Consider the following 16146-nt stretch of genomic DNA (forward strand, 5'->3'; position numbering starts at 1 on the left):
AAAAGCCTAACATTTTGTCAAGTCAAGCCAGGCACGAGGACGCCCAACTTTTACTCAACCTGAGCAGTATATCGTCGTCCTCTGATTTTGCGTAGCCTTCGCCAGTTTGGTTGCGGCAATCGTGAAGGGCCTTGCTCCTTACTCTGGGTGACTATGGCGCTTATCTAGGTAGTAGCCAACCCTCACATACCTTGGCCTTCTCTGCATCGACAGCCAACGATGTTCCTCACCACGAGCTCTTGGTTGTGTGAATGGGCAGAGCCCTGTACACATGTCGTAAGATTTAGGTTTATGACACGCCAGAGACCACTCAATTGCAAAATGTGCTCCTGAGTTCATAATACTGATATTGAAATCGTTTATAGTGTAATAGACCTATATATATATGTGTGTGTATATTCCCAAGAGCCTCAACCCCAAGCTGCCCGCAGCTATACTTCTCCTATGATGTTACATTAGAGAACAGTTGCCCTTTTCTGGGGCCTCGCCCGGGTTCTGTGACTTCTCGATCTGGGCAATCAACAGTTCGAACGCGCGACCAACATTCTCATTGTATCGCGCGCTTGCCTCTGTCCAGCCACAGTGGAACTTCTCCGACAGCTTCTTTCCTTCCTCTGGGCTCACTTGGCGTTGTTCAGGTCGCAGGTCGCTTTTGTTGCCGACTATGACAATAGGGACAGATTCGCTCCCCTGTTGGCCGTGGCCCAAGAGTCACTCTGTCAGTGGCGAGCATTGTCTGTGGCGAGAAAGATTGCCCTTGACGCCCGGGGGGGACTTACCAAATGGTTGAGGATCTTTTCCCTGATGACCTGGATCATTTCAAATGAGGGCAGAGACGAGACTGAGTACACAAGCATGTAGCCATGGATGCCAATGAAATGTTTGGAATTCAGGATGCTGTATTCATCCTGACCAGCAGTGTCGACAATTTCTGTGGCATAGTCCTGGCCTTTATACCGGATTGTCTTGCTAAAAGTGTTCTCGATCGTTGGGTAGTAGCTGTCTACAAAGTGTCCGTCGACAAATTGGACCGCAAGGGAAGATTTTCCTGATTCTGGTCAGTATTTGTAGTCGTGTTGCTTCCATGGCATATTCCTGTCCGCCCTTACCTACGGATCGGCTGCCGACGATGGCTACCTTTCTTTGCTTCGGCGCAGGCATTCTGGTAGGCGCGGCAGATGTTAAGGGACAAAATGGTGACTTCTACGGCGCAACAGTGCCGTGATAAAGGCTCATGGGGTGTCCGTTCTTCCGACAGCGTTTAGCGATTGCGCGGTTCGACGAACACGGCGCGAACTTGGTCGATGATGCCCACCTAGTGTCTGCCCGCTTGAGCATTCGCCGTCAGCCCACCATCAAGTTCCCACCATCAGTGCCAACCAGAACTACCTACCTAGGTAGGTACCTAGTACGGAGTACGGAGTACCTACCCAGAGGTACCAGGACGCAATCAGACTAGAGCGTGGTAGTGGGGTAGGCTCCGGGACCGGCCAGATTCATCACATGCATACCTCGCCAGAGTCGTCGCCTTTTCGTCACAATACCTTTTCTCCGTCAACCAATTTGACCCCATGCGGGCCCCCATGCGGGGGCTGCTGTAAGGAGTACCGCAAGATCAGCGATGTTGAAAACTGTCAGGTATTAAGCTACGCCCACTGTTCTCTCACGCGGCGGGCGCTGGCTGGCAACGAGCTTACGCCTACGAAGACAGGACGCATGGAACTCAATAAAAGTAAAGGTGATGGGTGGTTACGCCTCGGTGTCCCATCCATGAAGTTCATGGCAAAAATAGATCACAATGATCGACGATTCATGAATAAATAATGACCCAATGCAGAGCTAGCTTCGACTGACATACACCCCCCAACCCGTTACCAATATCTATCCATCAATTCGCCACGTTATCCATAAAACCAACAAGACAACAGACGAGCGCCGAAACACCGCATGAGCAGGCGCAGTCAACCCTGACCCGTCTGGTAGACCTCCCTCGATTATGCACAGATATGCACGGTTTGTGTTGTTGACAAAAGAGAGCAGCTCAAATTACCCGCCGAAGCTCCTGCACGAGAATGTCCATTGCGTGAGCTTTGTTATCCACGGCTTTATACATGCTTGCGAATTGTTGGATCGAAGTCCGGAGGCCTTGCAGTGCCCCAGGGCCAACATGGTGCTCTAGGCAACCCCTCGCCTGTCTTGTCAGGCACATGTACCCGAGTAGCACAGACAAGTATCCAACGGCAACGCTCAATTTGGATTTGTCTACAGAGTCTGCCTAGTTACGGGTTAGCACAGCAGTAAAGGGACAGAGAGGAAGATTAAACGGGCCGCTTACCTCGCCAACAGACTCCTTATTATCCTGCCACAACTTTACTAGATTATCCATGGTGTCCTCTGTCACGGCCCTTCTCGCGGGAGTGCAGTGCTCCATAATATTTATCATGACGCCCAGCAAGAGCAAGAGTTCATCATACGTCTCGCCATCCAACTTCCCCGCCAAAATCGTATTGCGTACGTTGGCAAACAGGTAGCCAACACGACGCGCTAGCTTTGTAGAAAGTTGCGAGTCATCAAATGCTGCCGCTTCATCCTCAGCATTGGTGGTGTTAATGGCCAGCTTAAGAATCGCCGAGTCTAGCTCTGGCCGTCCACTCGGCCATTGCTGGAGTGCTCGCGAAAGCAGCCTGGCGATCCTCGCTGGATGGCCGCCGTCTGAATTCAGCCTTGGGGCTACTCCAGCACTGGACTGAGTTTCGAGGGTGAATACAGTTAGAGCATAGTCCACGTCGCCGCAAGATCCTTCCTCGCTTGCCCAGGTAGCAACTGAAACAATATCTGACTGTGCGTCCGAGAGAATCTGATCCAGGAACACCGCGTCTGCACAGCGACTAAGCAAGGCCATCAGCTGAAGAGCGGCTGTTCGTGGGGACAGATAGACAGGTTGGTAGCCATGCCATATTGGTAGGCCTTGCAAAATGGACTTCACCCCATCGACCGACAATTTCGACATTCTGGACATGTTCATCTTCTTCTGGGAAGCAACAATTGTAATGTCCTCGTCTACACGAAGAAGTAGTGCCAACAGCCTACCGACACCGTCACCAGCCAGTTGCCGTAGCAGATTTGGAGCCGGCCCAGCGGTTAAAAAGGAAAGCAGGTAGGATACCAGACCAAAACCACAAATGATATCCTGTTCTTTTCCAATATCTCGAGCAACCGCATCTCGAGAAGCGTGGTCTCGAAATTGTCTCATAAACTCCTTCCGCTGAAGCTTCTGTACCAGTTCGCAGAGCGCATTTCGTCTCATACTAGCGCTGCTCGTGCCCGGAAGACCAATTCTTGCTATTAAATCGTCCATCTCGTCCGCAAATCTATTGTTCGCGCCTGCGCGCCTTAACTCATGGACACTCTTGATTGCAGGGTGAGTATTGTCCTCGTCATCAGAGTCGTCGGGGGCAAAGGCATCGGCCGGAGGGCTGGAAATCGCGTGTGTCTCAGCTAGTAATGGGTCCAGCTCATTCTCCTGAGCTCTACTAGGGCTTTCGAAAAGCTCCGGGGTTTGCGATTCGCTGACGATCCTTCGAGACTGACTGTAGGTGAACCGAACTTTACGGTTAGCCGGCGTTGTCGTTCCCCGACGATCTGGAGTACGGATGCTGCGGTCTACGTCTTGGGATCGGAAATCCCGACGCATATCCAATGTCTGTTCAACTTCTAGTGACGGTTCTCGTTCTCCGTCGTCATCATCCAGTGAGAGCGACGTTCTCTGGGCGGCGAGAGCATCTATCAGGCGCGGTCGTCTTGAAGAACTTGCATTTGTACGTTTCACTGGCGTTGCGCTAGCGGAAATCGGATCTCTATCAGAGCTATGGTTTTTCGAAGCTTGTTTTGCGTCATGCTGAGTGAGGTTGGAGATGGTGTTGGGACTTGGCCGTGCTAGGATATCTGCTTCATTTCTACCACCATCTTCCTCATCGTTGGCCTTATTTTTTTGGGCCCTTTGGCTGCGATCTGCAGGAAAGGCGGCGGCATGATCACGCTTCCCCGCCAGTCCATTTCTCGAAAGAGGCGGTCGTGGTGTCTTGCTTGGCGCAGTACTGGAATTTGGTTTCGATGAGGATGATATGGGAATCTTTTTAGATGCTTTAAGCGAGGAGTCTTGCAGTTTCGAGGGTTGATATGTACTCTCGGGCGACGACGGGTAATCGTAGATTTGCGACAACTTCGATCGCGACGAATCGGGGTCCGGATCGCGGGTTGTTGCCGTGGTCGATGTTCGTTTACGGGCTTGGCTTGCATATGTCACCATCCTTTGCTGACCAATGCCTCTGGGGGCATTGGGTACGTGTCGTGAGGCCATGATAACTGCGATCGAGAGAAGTTGTTCAAATACAGTCGTGTGAAGGGGACAGCCGAACGGCCAGGTAGGAAGCTTCTAGCTTCCGGCCATGGAAAGAATGCAGTTCAAATGCAGAATCGACGTTGTCGCTAACAGTGCAGCTATCAGCCGATATAATGATTGAAGCATAAGCCGTCGGAACACGGCGGACTTCTCGATGTGTTGTGGTGGTGGTGCGCAATTTGGTGGTAGCGAATCAACAACACGGCGCGGATGCCGTCTTCAGGCTGAGGTCATTGTGGGCCGCAACCAATTGGAGCCAAGCCTTTCGATGAATGCACTTGACTTGACAAGACACGCCTCAACAACGTCTTTCCGAACTTACAACACATTTTACATTCTTATCATATAGAGAGATGCTCGCGAGTTTTTTTTTATTTAGGATACCTGTGGTCCATGCGTGTACACGCCAGAAAAGACCAAACAATTGTCTAATTCATTACGATCGTTTTTTTTTTGTCTTCAAGTCGCTGCAGGGCTAATGCTCAGATGTGTACTGAATCTGAATGCCGTATCCCGGACCCCAGCTTTATATAGTTCCTGTGGTGATGAAGTCGCGCGAAGCCGGAAACCGTGGAAAAACGTGCACAAATGCGCGATCTTTGGTAATTTTTTTTCTGCTGAAACCCGTAAATTCCAGGTTCAAGGTCAGAATATTAAAAAAAACAATGGACACCTACCTCCTGTAAAATGCCCTTTATAGAGGGTTTTTTTTTTTTTTTTTTCAAAAAAAAATAAATAAATAAAAAAACTCTCCACTAAAGATACTCAACAGGACTTAAAAAAGAGGAATTTAAATTTTAAAATCAGTAAGATAACGCACTTATTTTTATTTTTTCTACATCCAGTAGTCTCGTCCACGAAAACAAAAAATAAAAAATAGTAGGGAAAAAAAATCTTTTCCCAGAAAAAATTAGTTGCAAAATAGAATAAAGGACACCGGTCAAAGCTAGCTCGCTCAGAGTACGCACGCCGCAAGACATCGCTGCTCATATGGTCTCATGACCTTATGTGCGTACTCAACACCGTAAAAGAGCTTACAAAATAAAATACTTCCAATACTCAGGGTACCAGCCAGCCTGCTCCCAACCAATGATATTATAATATTTCCAAGAGTAGGATCTGCACCTGTCGCCCATATCTTCGCCATCCAAACACCTCAGGCAACAGGCACTTCATTACCTTTAAACACTTGTTTGATACTCCTTTGTTTGGAGATTGTTGGAGAAATAATGTACACAGGGTGATGGCAGTTGACGCAACGACTCAAATCGAAAAAAAGATGTATTGTGAAAATTCATCGCGTCTTGTGATGCATAGCTCATCAACTCGTTTTGCTGCCATTTCGCATATAAAGACTGAGTGAGGCTTGGCTGATCCTGATCAGCCGGGCTGAAGAGTGCACAACACGGATGATGGACGTTCCAGCCTACCAAAGCGGAGTGGGGAGAAGAATCTTTCTCATCGTTGATGGGGCTTACTAGCGTCTGTCTCTTTTGCCGAAGCCCTGTCTGGGGAAGTGGGCCATGATTCTGGGGGTGGAGCAACAAGCTGGACGAGGCCTGGTCAAAACACCCAAAACACCACCTGCCCTTCCTACAACAGTGCCTGATGCGAATGTGAAGCATGACGAAGGATCATGCTTGGCAGATGAGAAAAAGAATGTAGAAGGGGGGGGGGGGGGGGGGGGGTATTCAATTGCAAGCGGCAAAAGACCGACGAGAAGCCAGCGCCACTCCCTAATTGTGATCCCAAACCAACCAAGCGACTGCGAACGCGGAACGGCCAGAAGCCTGGTACCTTGAACAGCGATTGTTTCTTGCCCAAAATGTACGGAGAGCCCAGGTCCAGTTTCAATCATCCTGCGTCGAGCCTGTGTGTGCGGGCATGATGCTACTGGGCGGAATAGCGGCGAACTGGATTGGTCGACATGTCTCATCTCACCTTGTCAACACGCCAGAATATGAGGGTCCTGCATTGGTGGCATGACTAGTGGAGGTTATGTAGCACTGGCACCACGGTACCGTCTCTGAGTCCTCACACGAGCATGGCGTGTTGTACCAAAGTGCGGAGAACCATGTACCGGCGCAATACAAAGGCTGACCAGTGAGTACATCCGTCAGTAGCCTCGACCGTGTACACATACGCCACCTCTCGACTGGTCTTTCCCTGCGCTTGCATTTCGATGGCAGGTGGCTCTGGCTTTCGCCCCCTCCCTGGCTGAACAATTAGGTATTTATGTCTCGTCCCCCCTCAACTGCTATAGATGATGATCATTACCAGTCATCACCCTGCATCACTCCAAAGCTTGTGCAACTACAATTTCATCTGACTGTTATAACTGGTACAGACATCCTTCTCGAACCGTACCGAATAATGCTAATAGTATTCTTAGACAGGCAGATCAGAACCATACACATTTGACTTTACCACACCTCTCTTCAATCAACATCATGCCTCACCGAGTCCCAAGATTGCCTGGAGCCAAACGCTCCGAGGTCTTTTGCATGGGTGCCGCCGGTGTTGGCGTACTCACTCCTCTCTATCTCGTCATGCCAGGCGCCGAGGAAAGACTGGCTCGCCAAACTGCTAAATGGGCACCAAGATGGGAACGCAACATCACCTATTTTACACCTCGCGTCGAACGTGCTGTCCAGCGTATTGAGCCTCCTGTCTCAAGAGCTATTCAGCGAGTTGACAACCGCCTGCCTCTTGAGAAGATGGCCAAGAAGGTCGACTCGAGTATTCGAAGTGGTATTTCCAGATTTGGCGGACCAAAGGAATAGTTTGTGCTGTTGTTGCATGAATGTTATCATGTCTTTATTTCTCTCCTCTTCTTCTTCTTCTTCTTCTTTTTTTTTTTTTTTTGGTTCTTTACGACGTGTACTTAAGTACCAATCTCCATGGCTAGTAAGTGGTTGTTGACTCTGAAGGGTACCTAGGTAGGTGATGGTTTCTCGTCGTGACTTGACTACTAGGTAGTTGTTTCGTGGTGCTGAAAGCTAGTACTAGAGGTAGACGTAGAATCTCGCCGGAATAGATATCCACATGTATATCATAACCAAAACTTAGCAGTCCTTTGAGAGCAGTGTGAAGGACGTTTGCTGACCTTGATAATCAATATACGTGAAAGTGTGTGTGTGTGAGACCCATGTTGCCTGCTATCCCGTATTGCCATGATTGGAATTATGCTCGACTCCGTCCTTGTACAGTGGGTGTATAGATTTGCTGCGTGACGGAGTTTGAGATGCTACCAGCTAACATCCTAGCCTCCATGATTTTCTTTCGGGTAAATAAATGCCCTTACTTCCAGCAAGGGCGACGCAATTACCAGACTGGTCCGCGGGGTAATTATGTAAGTGTCGGCATCAGATATTGTTTCCGCGGCCCTGAATGTGTCTTGCACCAAGCAGATGATGCCCCGGCACGGATGTTCCCCACTAGCAATGCAGATCGGCACCATACAAACTAATTGCTGGGACCGAGGCATCGAGAAGGTGACTACCGGTGGTCGGATGTACTCCTCACTGAGTCCTTACCTAGGTAATTAGGAATAATGGCATCAAGGCCAGACTGTCTGCGTTAAATTGAGTGTCTTTCCGGGGAAAGCTCCTATTCTATCGACACCTTCTCCCCTTTCTCACCCAGAACACTCTGAGCCTAAAACCTTCCCCAGACATCAAACAAAAATGCCTTTCAAGTCTTCATTTTCGGATTTGGACATTCCCCAAACCGATTTATTGTCCTATTTATTTGGAAAGTGTAATTTATCAGACGAGCCGCTCTGGTTCAACAGCAGGCAGCCTGAAAAGAATTTGTCCCCAAAGGGTGCTTTACAATGGGTTAAGAGACTCGGCGTAGGGCTTTCCCAGCTAGGTATAAACAAGGGAGACGTTGTTCTTATCTTTACTCCAAACCATATTTTCGTCCCCGTCGCATATCTCGGCATTGTTGGGTCCGGATACGTGTTCAGTGGTGCTAACCCGTCATATACTACCCAAGGTCCGTCTCACATCAACCACTACACATGTCCTGACATATCGGCTAGGAAGGAGAAGAAGTTTCTTTTACTTTTACTTCATTTTTCTTTTCACATATACTAACCGTAGTGGTGTTATGCAGAGCTAGCTCACCAGCTTTCCAACTCGACGGCGAAGGTAGTATTAGCACATCCAGCAGTCCTCGACCGGGCCATAGCGGCTTGTGATATGGTCGGCGTGCAGAAAGATAGGATTTACCAGTTCTCTGACGAAGTGGCGCCAGCACGTAATGGCATCGAGGACTGGACTTGTATGTTGGGAACTCCACAGCAAGCAGAGAATTGGAGTTGGCCGCTGTTGACCTCAAAAGAGGCTACCCAGACGATTGCTACTATCAATTACAGTTCAGGAACAACAGGGCTCCCAAAGGGGGTGTGTGTATCACATTCGAACCTTATTGCGAATCTTGAGCAGAGTTATTTCATGAGATATGTCGACACGCCGTATTTAACGTCAGGAAACCCCCCGCGAGAGCGGTGGATCGGATTTCTTCCTCTTTACCACGCCTATGGCCAGTTATATACCATTCTTATGGCCCTTAGGTTGGGAAACCCCGTCTACGTTATGACGGAGTTTAACTTTGAACGGTTTCTCGATGCCATCAGCCGATATAAGATTACTACTTTACAGGTGGCTCCGCCTGTGTTGGTCATGTTGTCAAAGCGCCCTGAAACTTCCAAATACGATCTGTCGAGTGTCCAAGAAATTCGATGTGGCGCTGCGCCACTGTCCCGAGAACTCCAGAGCGATTGCCGGAAGAAGTTGGGAATTCCCATCCGACAGGGTTGGGGCATGACTGAGCTAACCTGCGCAAGTATCGTACTACCTTCACGTTCGGATGATGTCATGGGCACGGTAGGCAACCTCATGCCCAACTCCCAGTGCAAACTTCTTGATGACGAGGGTCAAGAGGTTGGAATTGATACCCCGGGGGAATTGTGCATCAAAGGACCCAACGTATGCCTGGGGTACTGGCGGAACGAAAAGGCAACACGAGAGACCATCCAGGATGGCTGGCTCAAGACCGGAGATGTTGCAATCCGTAACAAGGATGGTTTCTTCTGGATCGTGGATCGCAAAAAGGTCGGTCGGTACTCGAAACGAGCTGTTTTTTTCTTTTAGCTCTTGTTGCACCCAGCATGGCCGAAACTAACAGTGACAAACTAGGAGTTGATAAAGGTCAACGGTCTTCAAGTAGCCCCTGCGGAACTTGAAGCTGTCCTCTTGGAGAACGAGCATGTGGCAGATGCTGCAGTAGTAGGAATCACAATGTAGGAGTGACGCCCCATATCTAGGCAGATTTAACGCCAAATGCTAATATCTGACTGCAGACATGGTAATGAGTTGCCTCGCGCATATGTAGTCCTTCAACCACAATCCAGAGAAAAGCTTCAGCCGGTCGACATAGAGAAATGGATAACTTCTCGGGTGGCCAAGCATAAGCGACTCGGGGGTGGCGTGGTTTTTATTGATGAAGTTCCGAAGTTAGCGAGCGGCAAGATACAGAGAAAGGTGATGAGGGAGTGGGCTAAAAGAGACGCTGCTGATATTGAGAAGAGGGGTGAAGGCAAACTGGCGGCGAAGCTGTAACCACTGCCGTCATCCAACATGCGACATTCAACCTCGAGTTGCCTTCAATGTTTAAGAGCTGGTCCATTTCCCCCTCACAAGCTACCTAGGTACCTAGTAGGTACCGAATACTCAAGTACGTAGTACTAGGTCACTTAGGTGATATTTAAACACATTTTAGCATCGCATCCTTACTATCACCGCATATTGGTGGGAAAAATCAACGACAAGAGATGCGGCCGTTGCACATAACGCTCCATATCGTGACTTCATGGGCAATATTCCAGTGCTTCGCCACCAAAGCGAACCATGTAGTAAATCCGTTAAAGATTGACATCCTAATGATGGTCTCATGCTGCATGGGAGAAGTTTCACGTTCGAGGTAATTCACTGGGCTGTGAGCGGCCACAGCATCGCCGTCCGCCTGAATCTGGAGTCGATGATGGGGACGGACTACAGTGCCCCAACGAGAGTAATCTCACCCGATTCCTTGTTTTGATCCAACAGAAAATCCCCGCTACCAGATATTTCGCCTTAGTCAACAACAGGTCTATCAAACCTCGTGACCAGATTCATACGACAGTACAGGCGTTCTCATCTGGAAATAAATGTACCGGGTGGGTCGACGACGTCAATATCGCCTGGGATATTATGAATCTGTTTGTTACATGACTCGGGTTTCACTCCGATCCAAATAATATACTAGTCACCTAAAAGAGCAGCTGGAGTGTATTCCCGAGTTGGTTCTACTATGCAGTGTGCGGCGGGTGCCATCCCGAGTCTCATACCTCGCGCCGAGGTTGTATAAACCACTTTCTTTGCTTAATATCGCTCATGAATCCATTCGGTATGTTTATTCGTTCCATTGCATGGTTGATCTATCAACTTGGTGTCATGTGTGATCGCGACAAATTCGTATTAGATGCGAAGCTGTGGCTCCCGTAATCTAGTCTACATTATATCTCGATTAATTTATGATGATCCTTGGTGATCAATTTCGTCCCGAGTTTCAGTGTTGGATGCTCGATGTAACATCGGAATCCCCTCGCAATAGCCTCCTGGTAACGTATTGCTCGGTGACAAGTCAGTGGACCATTCTTACGAGACCCTCCATTTCTCAGTGTGCAGTGAAGTCGCCTAGCGGAAGCATCGTGATGACAGTACGTCAGCGCCTATAGCGAGTATCGACGACAGCTACCTGGTAGTCATCGTCGGCTCTAACCTATTGAGGTATGTTGATGCCAATGATCAACTTGGTGCGCAGAAAGCGCCGTTGATTTCACGTCCATATACGGTCACCCTAAGGCTATCGCAATAAGTTATTCCCCGTCAGCCAGGTAGTCCGCGGTCGTGGTCGCCCGCCGCGCCCAGTCTGGCAAGGTCCGTCGGGTGCTCTCTATTCACGTCGGCTCGCGGTTGTGCTCAGTTTTGATAGCGTTTTGGGCTCATTCCCTAGGACAACTGTAGGACTCGAGTTAGCTTTGCGACAGGTCGTGGCCCGCTTGCGGTGCTTCCTTGCTTGAAGCATGGTAAACTTACGTCTATCAAACAGATAGTAACTGGTGACAAGGAGAATAGGTAAGGCAATCATGGTCGACACCCATTTTCTCGCTGCTGACTGATATCGCTTCTGATATTCTTTTTGGTTGACGTTCTCGAGTTCCACCTTTGTCTTTATTTCAGCAGCCCGCCTCACCCGCACGACTTGCACCGCAGCATCCCTCGTCTCCGCGGTTTTGTGGAATGTATCCTTGGTCGGTTGCTGCTGTGCTCCTGGTCTCCCCTCGGCGATTTTCCCTGCTCTTCTCGTCGTGGAGCTTGTGAAATTCCTAGCAAGATGCGTGTGTATTTGCTGGTTACGTGTAGTTCGGATATTAAACACGCCGCCTGGCGACTCGGTCGGTTGGTAAGCTGGCATGTATCGGCCACCTCTGCACGGGGAAAGCACTAGTGTGGGAGGTTGTGAAGGGCGTAGCGCATTTGCTGTAATGTATCTCATGGCGTGGAATATCCCGAGGGTGGTGAGTGATGTATGAGCAGTCTGGCACCCGTTGACACCGGACCGTGTGGCAGTTGTAGGAAGGAGGTTGACAATGAAAGAGACAAGGGGCGAAAAAAAAAAAAAAAGATTGCTGGGTCGTGTGGGTGAGTATAGGGTGGCTCCCAAAGCCGTCTAGTTACTAACTCACGATATTGATATTGGTTGTGTAGCCATGCAAATCGGGGCTGGAGAGACTCGCTGGCGGCCAATTAAGCCGGCTAGGACACGAGGCATGTCTGATAAGTATGATCGTCAACTGAAGGTAAGAGAGGCGAGAGAAGGGAAGGGAGGGCCCGGGGTCCTCAAGCTTGAGCAATAAATATATGGGTACAGCTTACAACCCATACTGCTCAATCCTACCAACATACATCTTACCGCGCGAAACACGGATAGAGTAACTCTCAGTTACCGACCGGACATATTCAGCCACTGATAGTTGCTAGAAGCGAGATTCTGCCGCAGTGACCTAACGGTGCGTCCTGCGCCAGTACGTCTACGTGTAATAGTTATTACATACAATTCACCCAAACGCCGGAACCTGCTACCCCTCAAGTGCCATTCTAATACAGTCTTCACTAGGATGATAACCCAAGCGCCCCAGCCGGCCCAATTAATCGTCATCTGTATACCTTGGCCCACTGGCCGCTGGAGTTTCAGGAGCACCACCATATGCAGCTGGAGTTGGAGCACCGTAGTAACCACTTGCACCGGGTGTCGGGGCGGCGGCCGCAGGAGTCGGAGCCGATTCTGCGCCCCATCCGCCCTGCCATCCACCACCAGGAGTTGGCGCACTAGCCGCAGGAGTTGGAGCGGAATATGCACCAGGAGTTGGAGCATTCATTGCGCCCGGAGTAGGGGCACCAATGGCTGCACCAGGGGTTGGGGCATCATACCCCCCCGTAGTTGCCCCGGGGGTATAACCCCAAGAGTCAGTACCGCTGGCCCCGGGAGTAGGCGCCGACGCTCCCCATGCCGGTGTCTTGGATCCCGATGCCCAACCATCGGCGCCACCTCCAGCATAAGCCGGTGTTCGCGAACCGGCCCCAAAAGCGTCACCGAGAGCAGGAGTACGTGCCCCGGACTGCCAAGCGGGCGTACGTGATCCCGAGCCATATGCCGTACGGCTACCATCGTAAGGGTTCACAGTTCGTGAGCCATCAGCCCAAGCCGGAGTCCGTGAGCCAGAATAATCCTGAGCTTTCCAAGCCGGAGTTCGTCCACCAGCAGCAGGTGCTGATCACCATACAGAGTTAGCAATACCAACCCAAGCGGAGTAAACACCATATGAAGACTTACTGCGTGAGCCCCAAGCTGGAACCCGATCGGAACTGCCTGTGCCAATTGGCGTTCGCGATCCTCCCTGCCAGCCAGGCATTTTGTCGCCACCACCGCGTGCAAAACCACCACCAGGAGCACCACGCCCTCTGCCATTAATATCAATAGTAGCGCCTGTCGTTTTGTCCTTGAAGCTCAGCGAATCACGCGGAACCGTGATTGTCTTACCCTTGGTATGCAGTTCCACTCGAGCATGGGTATCGGTGGTGTCCTTGACAATACCAAGAAGGCCCTTATAGGGTCCCTTTTTAATTATGGCAGTCTGATTGATGGCACGATCCCGGCCAAACATCTTAACAGGTTGGGAGGGCTTGTCATTTCCACCATTCTTGTGTATCTTTAATGCCGGATTCATGGCGCTTAGATCCGGGCCAGATGATGCTGCATTGACGCGCCCACCTTTCGCAGCAACGGTATTAACCATACTCGATTTGGTGACAAAGACGCCCGCGTTCTCGTTGCTGTCGTTTGTGTGTAAGAAGACATAAGACCTGTGAATATGAATGATCTTGCCCTGTCTATGTTGGCCCGTAAATTCTTTGACAACATCATCCAGTCGGATCTCTGAGCCCTCCCGATCCGCCGCGACAGCTTGTTTTCGTTTGGGGAGCTTGTTGGAGATCTGAGATGGCATAAGTTGTCTTGTATCGCCATATTGATCTAGTACAACAAGTGACTCTCTGTCGATTTTCACAATGCAACCAACAGTCGTTGGATCTAATTGAACCAAGTCGTGAAGCGAAAACTGACCGAGTGATCCTTGTCCACCGATATCACTTGCTTCTCGCAGATCTTTACTGAATACTGTCACCTCAGTATTTGTCTGATCTGTCAAGAGAGTAACACGATCCTCGGATATCTTTACGACAGTTCCCACCTCATCACGGAATTTACTGCCACCGATGACCTTGACGTGGTCACCAATTTTGAACCGTTTGCGCAGGCCCTTGATCGGTACTTCGATTGTTTGTCCCTCAAGATCGCCTTCCGTGACGGACATAGTGACGATGTCACCCTGGACGTTTGTAGCCTTGCCCACTACACCCTTTTGTTCACCAGAATACACCTCGATAATGTCACCAGGAAGGTAGGTCACGAGCGTATTGCTGTCCTTCAAGCTAGCAGCAAGCGCTTTGAGATCCAGGTTCTCCGTACCGTCCTCAGCACCGGAAGCAAACCTCGTTACCTCTTCCAAGGATGGATTCACGTCTGTCACAACCAGTTGTTGAATCTTGACATCTTTGACCTGAAACCCATTCTCGAATTCGTCGCCCATGTAAGACCAAGTATTCGTCGAAGGGTTACCCTGAATGTATCGTGGATGTCGCTTACGAGCCTCTATCTCACTGAATAGTCTTTGCGGCGGACGAGGACCAGCAGCTCCTGGTCTCTTCCGTTTGCCATCCGACGATAGGCTGGACAGCGCTTCATCCCGCATGCCATAGTCTAACCGAGGAATAAAACGCACTCTTGCTTCCAAGCCATTCTCCGTAACATCGAGGACTTGAGCCAAGTCTCCACCGTGCTTCGCTGGGCGGCGAAGTCGTACCCATGCACCAGGCTCTAGTGTGGGTGTTTTTGTGACTCGCAAAAGTTCTGGCATATCCTTGATGTCCACCAGGGTCATTTTCGAGCGAGGGTAGACATTCAACATGCCATCCAAGGCGACAAGAATGTCCGTCTGGCGTTGTGCCTCGACATAGATGAAGCCTTTCATGACGGATTGGGCACCGCCTCTTTCGAATGCCGCGGTAATAGCCAGCTCATCCTTTGTCCCAATTCGCTCTTCAATACGCTTCATGATGGATAAGACGACCTCACGCTCTTTGCCTTCCTTACACCTGACAGCCCAAATGCTAGGGTCATCAACACTGGGAAGTAGTAGACGTTTAGGTACAACAGCAGAATCTCCGAAGCCCTTGGCTGACCGTCTATTTCCATATCGCTGGCGAAGGATCTCTGCTTGCTTCTCAGCATCCAAGCTAGCTTCCATCTCACGGCGTCGGTCCAGTTCGCGATGCCTTCGATCATCGTCGAGTCGGGCGCTCTCAGCAATGTCGTCAGGATGTTCGTTGTCGATGAAGTCTTCAATTTCCTCACCATCCTTCTCTTCGTCTTCTCCCTCATCCTCGTCATCAACTTCGGCCTCAATGTCGAAGAAGGCGTTACGTCGATCTCGGCGTCGTTTTCTACGATGACCCTGACCGCGAGGTTAAAGAAAGCCGCAGTACGATAAAAAGGGAGAGACAAACACCTACCTGCTGGATATCCTCATCATCGTCGTCATCATCCTCATCATCATCCTCATCTTGATCTCTGTCTTCACCATCTTCATCATTCTGGTCGGCATCATCCTCCCCACTTCGGCGACTACCGCGTGTTACCTTTTCGCCACCTTCTTCATCGCTATCGTTGGAGTGCGGTTTACGCGGCGATTCATCGTCATTGCCTGCGGGTTCTTCATCCGACAGGTCAGCAGGAGCAGGGTTGAAGTCTTCCTCATCTTCAGAATCGTCGAACCGTGGTGGTTCATTCGAGGCCATGATGCTGCTCCCGGTGAAATCGGGTAGCGACTCTCTTTACTAGATTCTGGAAACCCTTTTGGAAGAGATTTTGTGGATTGGAGAAAATGTAGAGGTGTGTTAGCTGAGCGATTCCTGTGTGGATGGCAAGTGTAGCTCTGCCGGACCGCAGGGCAGCTGCTCTAATTGTTGGTCGGTTAATCGTCGGGGTTTCCTCATGCGTCACTTCTTTGACTAGGC

General features: G+C 50.1%; 7 protein-coding genes across 7 annotated transcripts; 2 read left to right on the plus strand and 5 right to left on the minus strand.

Moving 5' to 3' along the window:
- Positions 1 to 4: 4 nt before the first annotated feature.
- Positions 5 to 1306, minus strand: RHB1 (GTP-binding protein). Its single transcript, XM_007810540.2, has 3 exons — positions 1110 to 1306; positions 780 to 1048; positions 5 to 690 (listed from the first exon to the last, which is right to left on the minus strand). The coding sequence occupies exons 1-3, from the start codon at positions 1159 to 1161 to the stop codon at positions 451 to 453; spliced, it is 561 nt and encodes a 186-aa protein (XP_007808731.1). The 5' UTR covers positions 1162 to 1306; the 3' UTR covers positions 5 to 450.
- A 208-nt stretch (positions 1307 to 1514) lies between these two features.
- J3458_012861 (uncharacterized protein) lies at positions 1515 to 4700 on the minus strand. The gene is made up of 2 exons (XM_066120162.1): positions 2336 to 4700; positions 1515 to 2275 (listed from the first exon to the last, which is right to left on the minus strand). Exons 1-2 carry the CDS (start codon positions 4358 to 4360, stop codon positions 2042 to 2044), a joined length of 2259 nt encoding a protein of 752 aa, XP_065974797.1. The 5' UTR covers positions 4361 to 4700; the 3' UTR covers positions 1515 to 2041.
- A 517-nt stretch (positions 4701 to 5217) lies between these two features.
- On the minus strand, positions 5218 to 6075 carry J3458_012862 (uncharacterized protein). The gene has a single exon (XM_066120163.1). It carries the CDS (start codon positions 6025 to 6027, stop codon positions 5584 to 5586), a length of 444 nt encoding a protein of 147 aa, XP_065974798.1. The 5' UTR covers positions 6028 to 6075; the 3' UTR covers positions 5218 to 5583.
- Positions 6076 to 6280: 205 nt separating this feature from the next.
- On the plus strand, positions 6281 to 7462 carry J3458_012863 (uncharacterized protein). The gene is made up of 3 exons (XM_066120164.1): positions 6281 to 6631; positions 6707 to 6743; positions 6795 to 7462. The coding sequence occupies exon 3, from the start codon at positions 6853 to 6855 to the stop codon at positions 7183 to 7185; it is 333 nt and encodes a 110-aa protein (XP_065974799.1). The 5' UTR covers positions 6281 to 6631; positions 6707 to 6743; positions 6795 to 6852; the 3' UTR covers positions 7186 to 7462.
- Positions 7463 to 8088: 626 nt separating this feature from the next.
- Positions 8089 to 10283, plus strand: J3458_012864 (uncharacterized protein; the record flags this gene model as incomplete). Its single annotated transcript, XM_066120165.1, has 4 exons — positions 8089 to 8401; positions 8522 to 9522; positions 9607 to 9710; positions 9771 to 10283. 4 exons carry the CDS (start codon positions 8089 to 8091, stop codon positions 10027 to 10029), a joined length of 1677 nt encoding a protein of 558 aa, XP_065974800.1. The 3' UTR covers positions 10030 to 10283.
- A 1121-nt stretch (positions 10284 to 11404) lies between these two features.
- Positions 11405 to 12007, minus strand: J3458_012865 (uncharacterized protein; the record flags this gene model as incomplete). The annotated part of the gene is made up of 2 exons (XM_066120166.1): positions 11405 to 11469; positions 11548 to 12007. The coding sequence occupies 2 exons, from the start codon at positions 12005 to 12007 to the stop codon at positions 11405 to 11407; spliced, it is 525 nt and encodes a 174-aa protein (XP_065974801.1).
- Positions 12008 to 12659: 652 nt separating this feature from the next.
- On the minus strand, positions 12660 to 15927 carry SPT5_1 (transcription elongation factor spt5; the record flags this gene model as incomplete). The annotated part of the gene is made up of 3 exons (XM_007810538.2): positions 12660 to 13282; positions 13346 to 15584; positions 15643 to 15927. The coding sequence occupies 3 exons, from the start codon at positions 15925 to 15927 to the stop codon at positions 12660 to 12662; spliced, it is 3147 nt and encodes a 1048-aa protein (XP_007808729.1).
- Between the last annotated feature and the right edge of the window lie 219 nt (positions 15928 to 16146).

The sequence above is a fragment of the Metarhizium acridum genome, assembly GCF_019434415.1.
Source record: "Metarhizium acridum strain ARSEF 324 chromosome Unknown scaffold_272, whole genome shotgun sequence".
Lineage (NCBI taxonomy): Eukaryota > Fungi > Ascomycota > Sordariomycetes > Hypocreales > Clavicipitaceae > Metarhizium > Metarhizium acridum.

Coding starts and splice junctions, on each gene's coding strand:
- J3458_012863 (XM_066120164.1), top strand. CDS start 6,853: ATGCCTCACCGAGTCCCAAGATTGCCTGGAGCCAAACGCTCCGAGGTC.
- J3458_012861 (XM_066120162.1), bottom strand. CDS start 4,360: ATGGCCTCACGACACGTACCCAATGCCCCCAGAGGCATTGGTCAGCAA. Junction 2,276..2,335: donor ATAAGGAGTCTGTTGGCGAG/GTAAGCGGCCCG, acceptor ACCCGTAACTAG/GCAGACTCTGTAGACAAATC.
- RHB1 (XM_007810540.2), bottom strand. CDS start 1,161: ATGCCTGCGCCGAAGCAAAGAAAGGTAGCCATCGTCGGCAGCCGATCC. Junction 1,049..1,109: donor CGTCGGCAGCCGATCCGTAG/GTAAGGGCGGAC, acceptor GACCAGAATCAG/GAAAATCTTCCCTTGCGGTC. Junction 691..779: donor AAAAGATCCTCAACCATTTG/GTAAGTCCCCCC, acceptor CACGGCCAACAG/GGGAGCGAATCTGTCCCTAT.
- J3458_012862 (XM_066120163.1), bottom strand. CDS start 6,027: ATGCTTCACATTCGCATCAGGCACTGTTGTAGGAAGGGCAGGTGGTGT.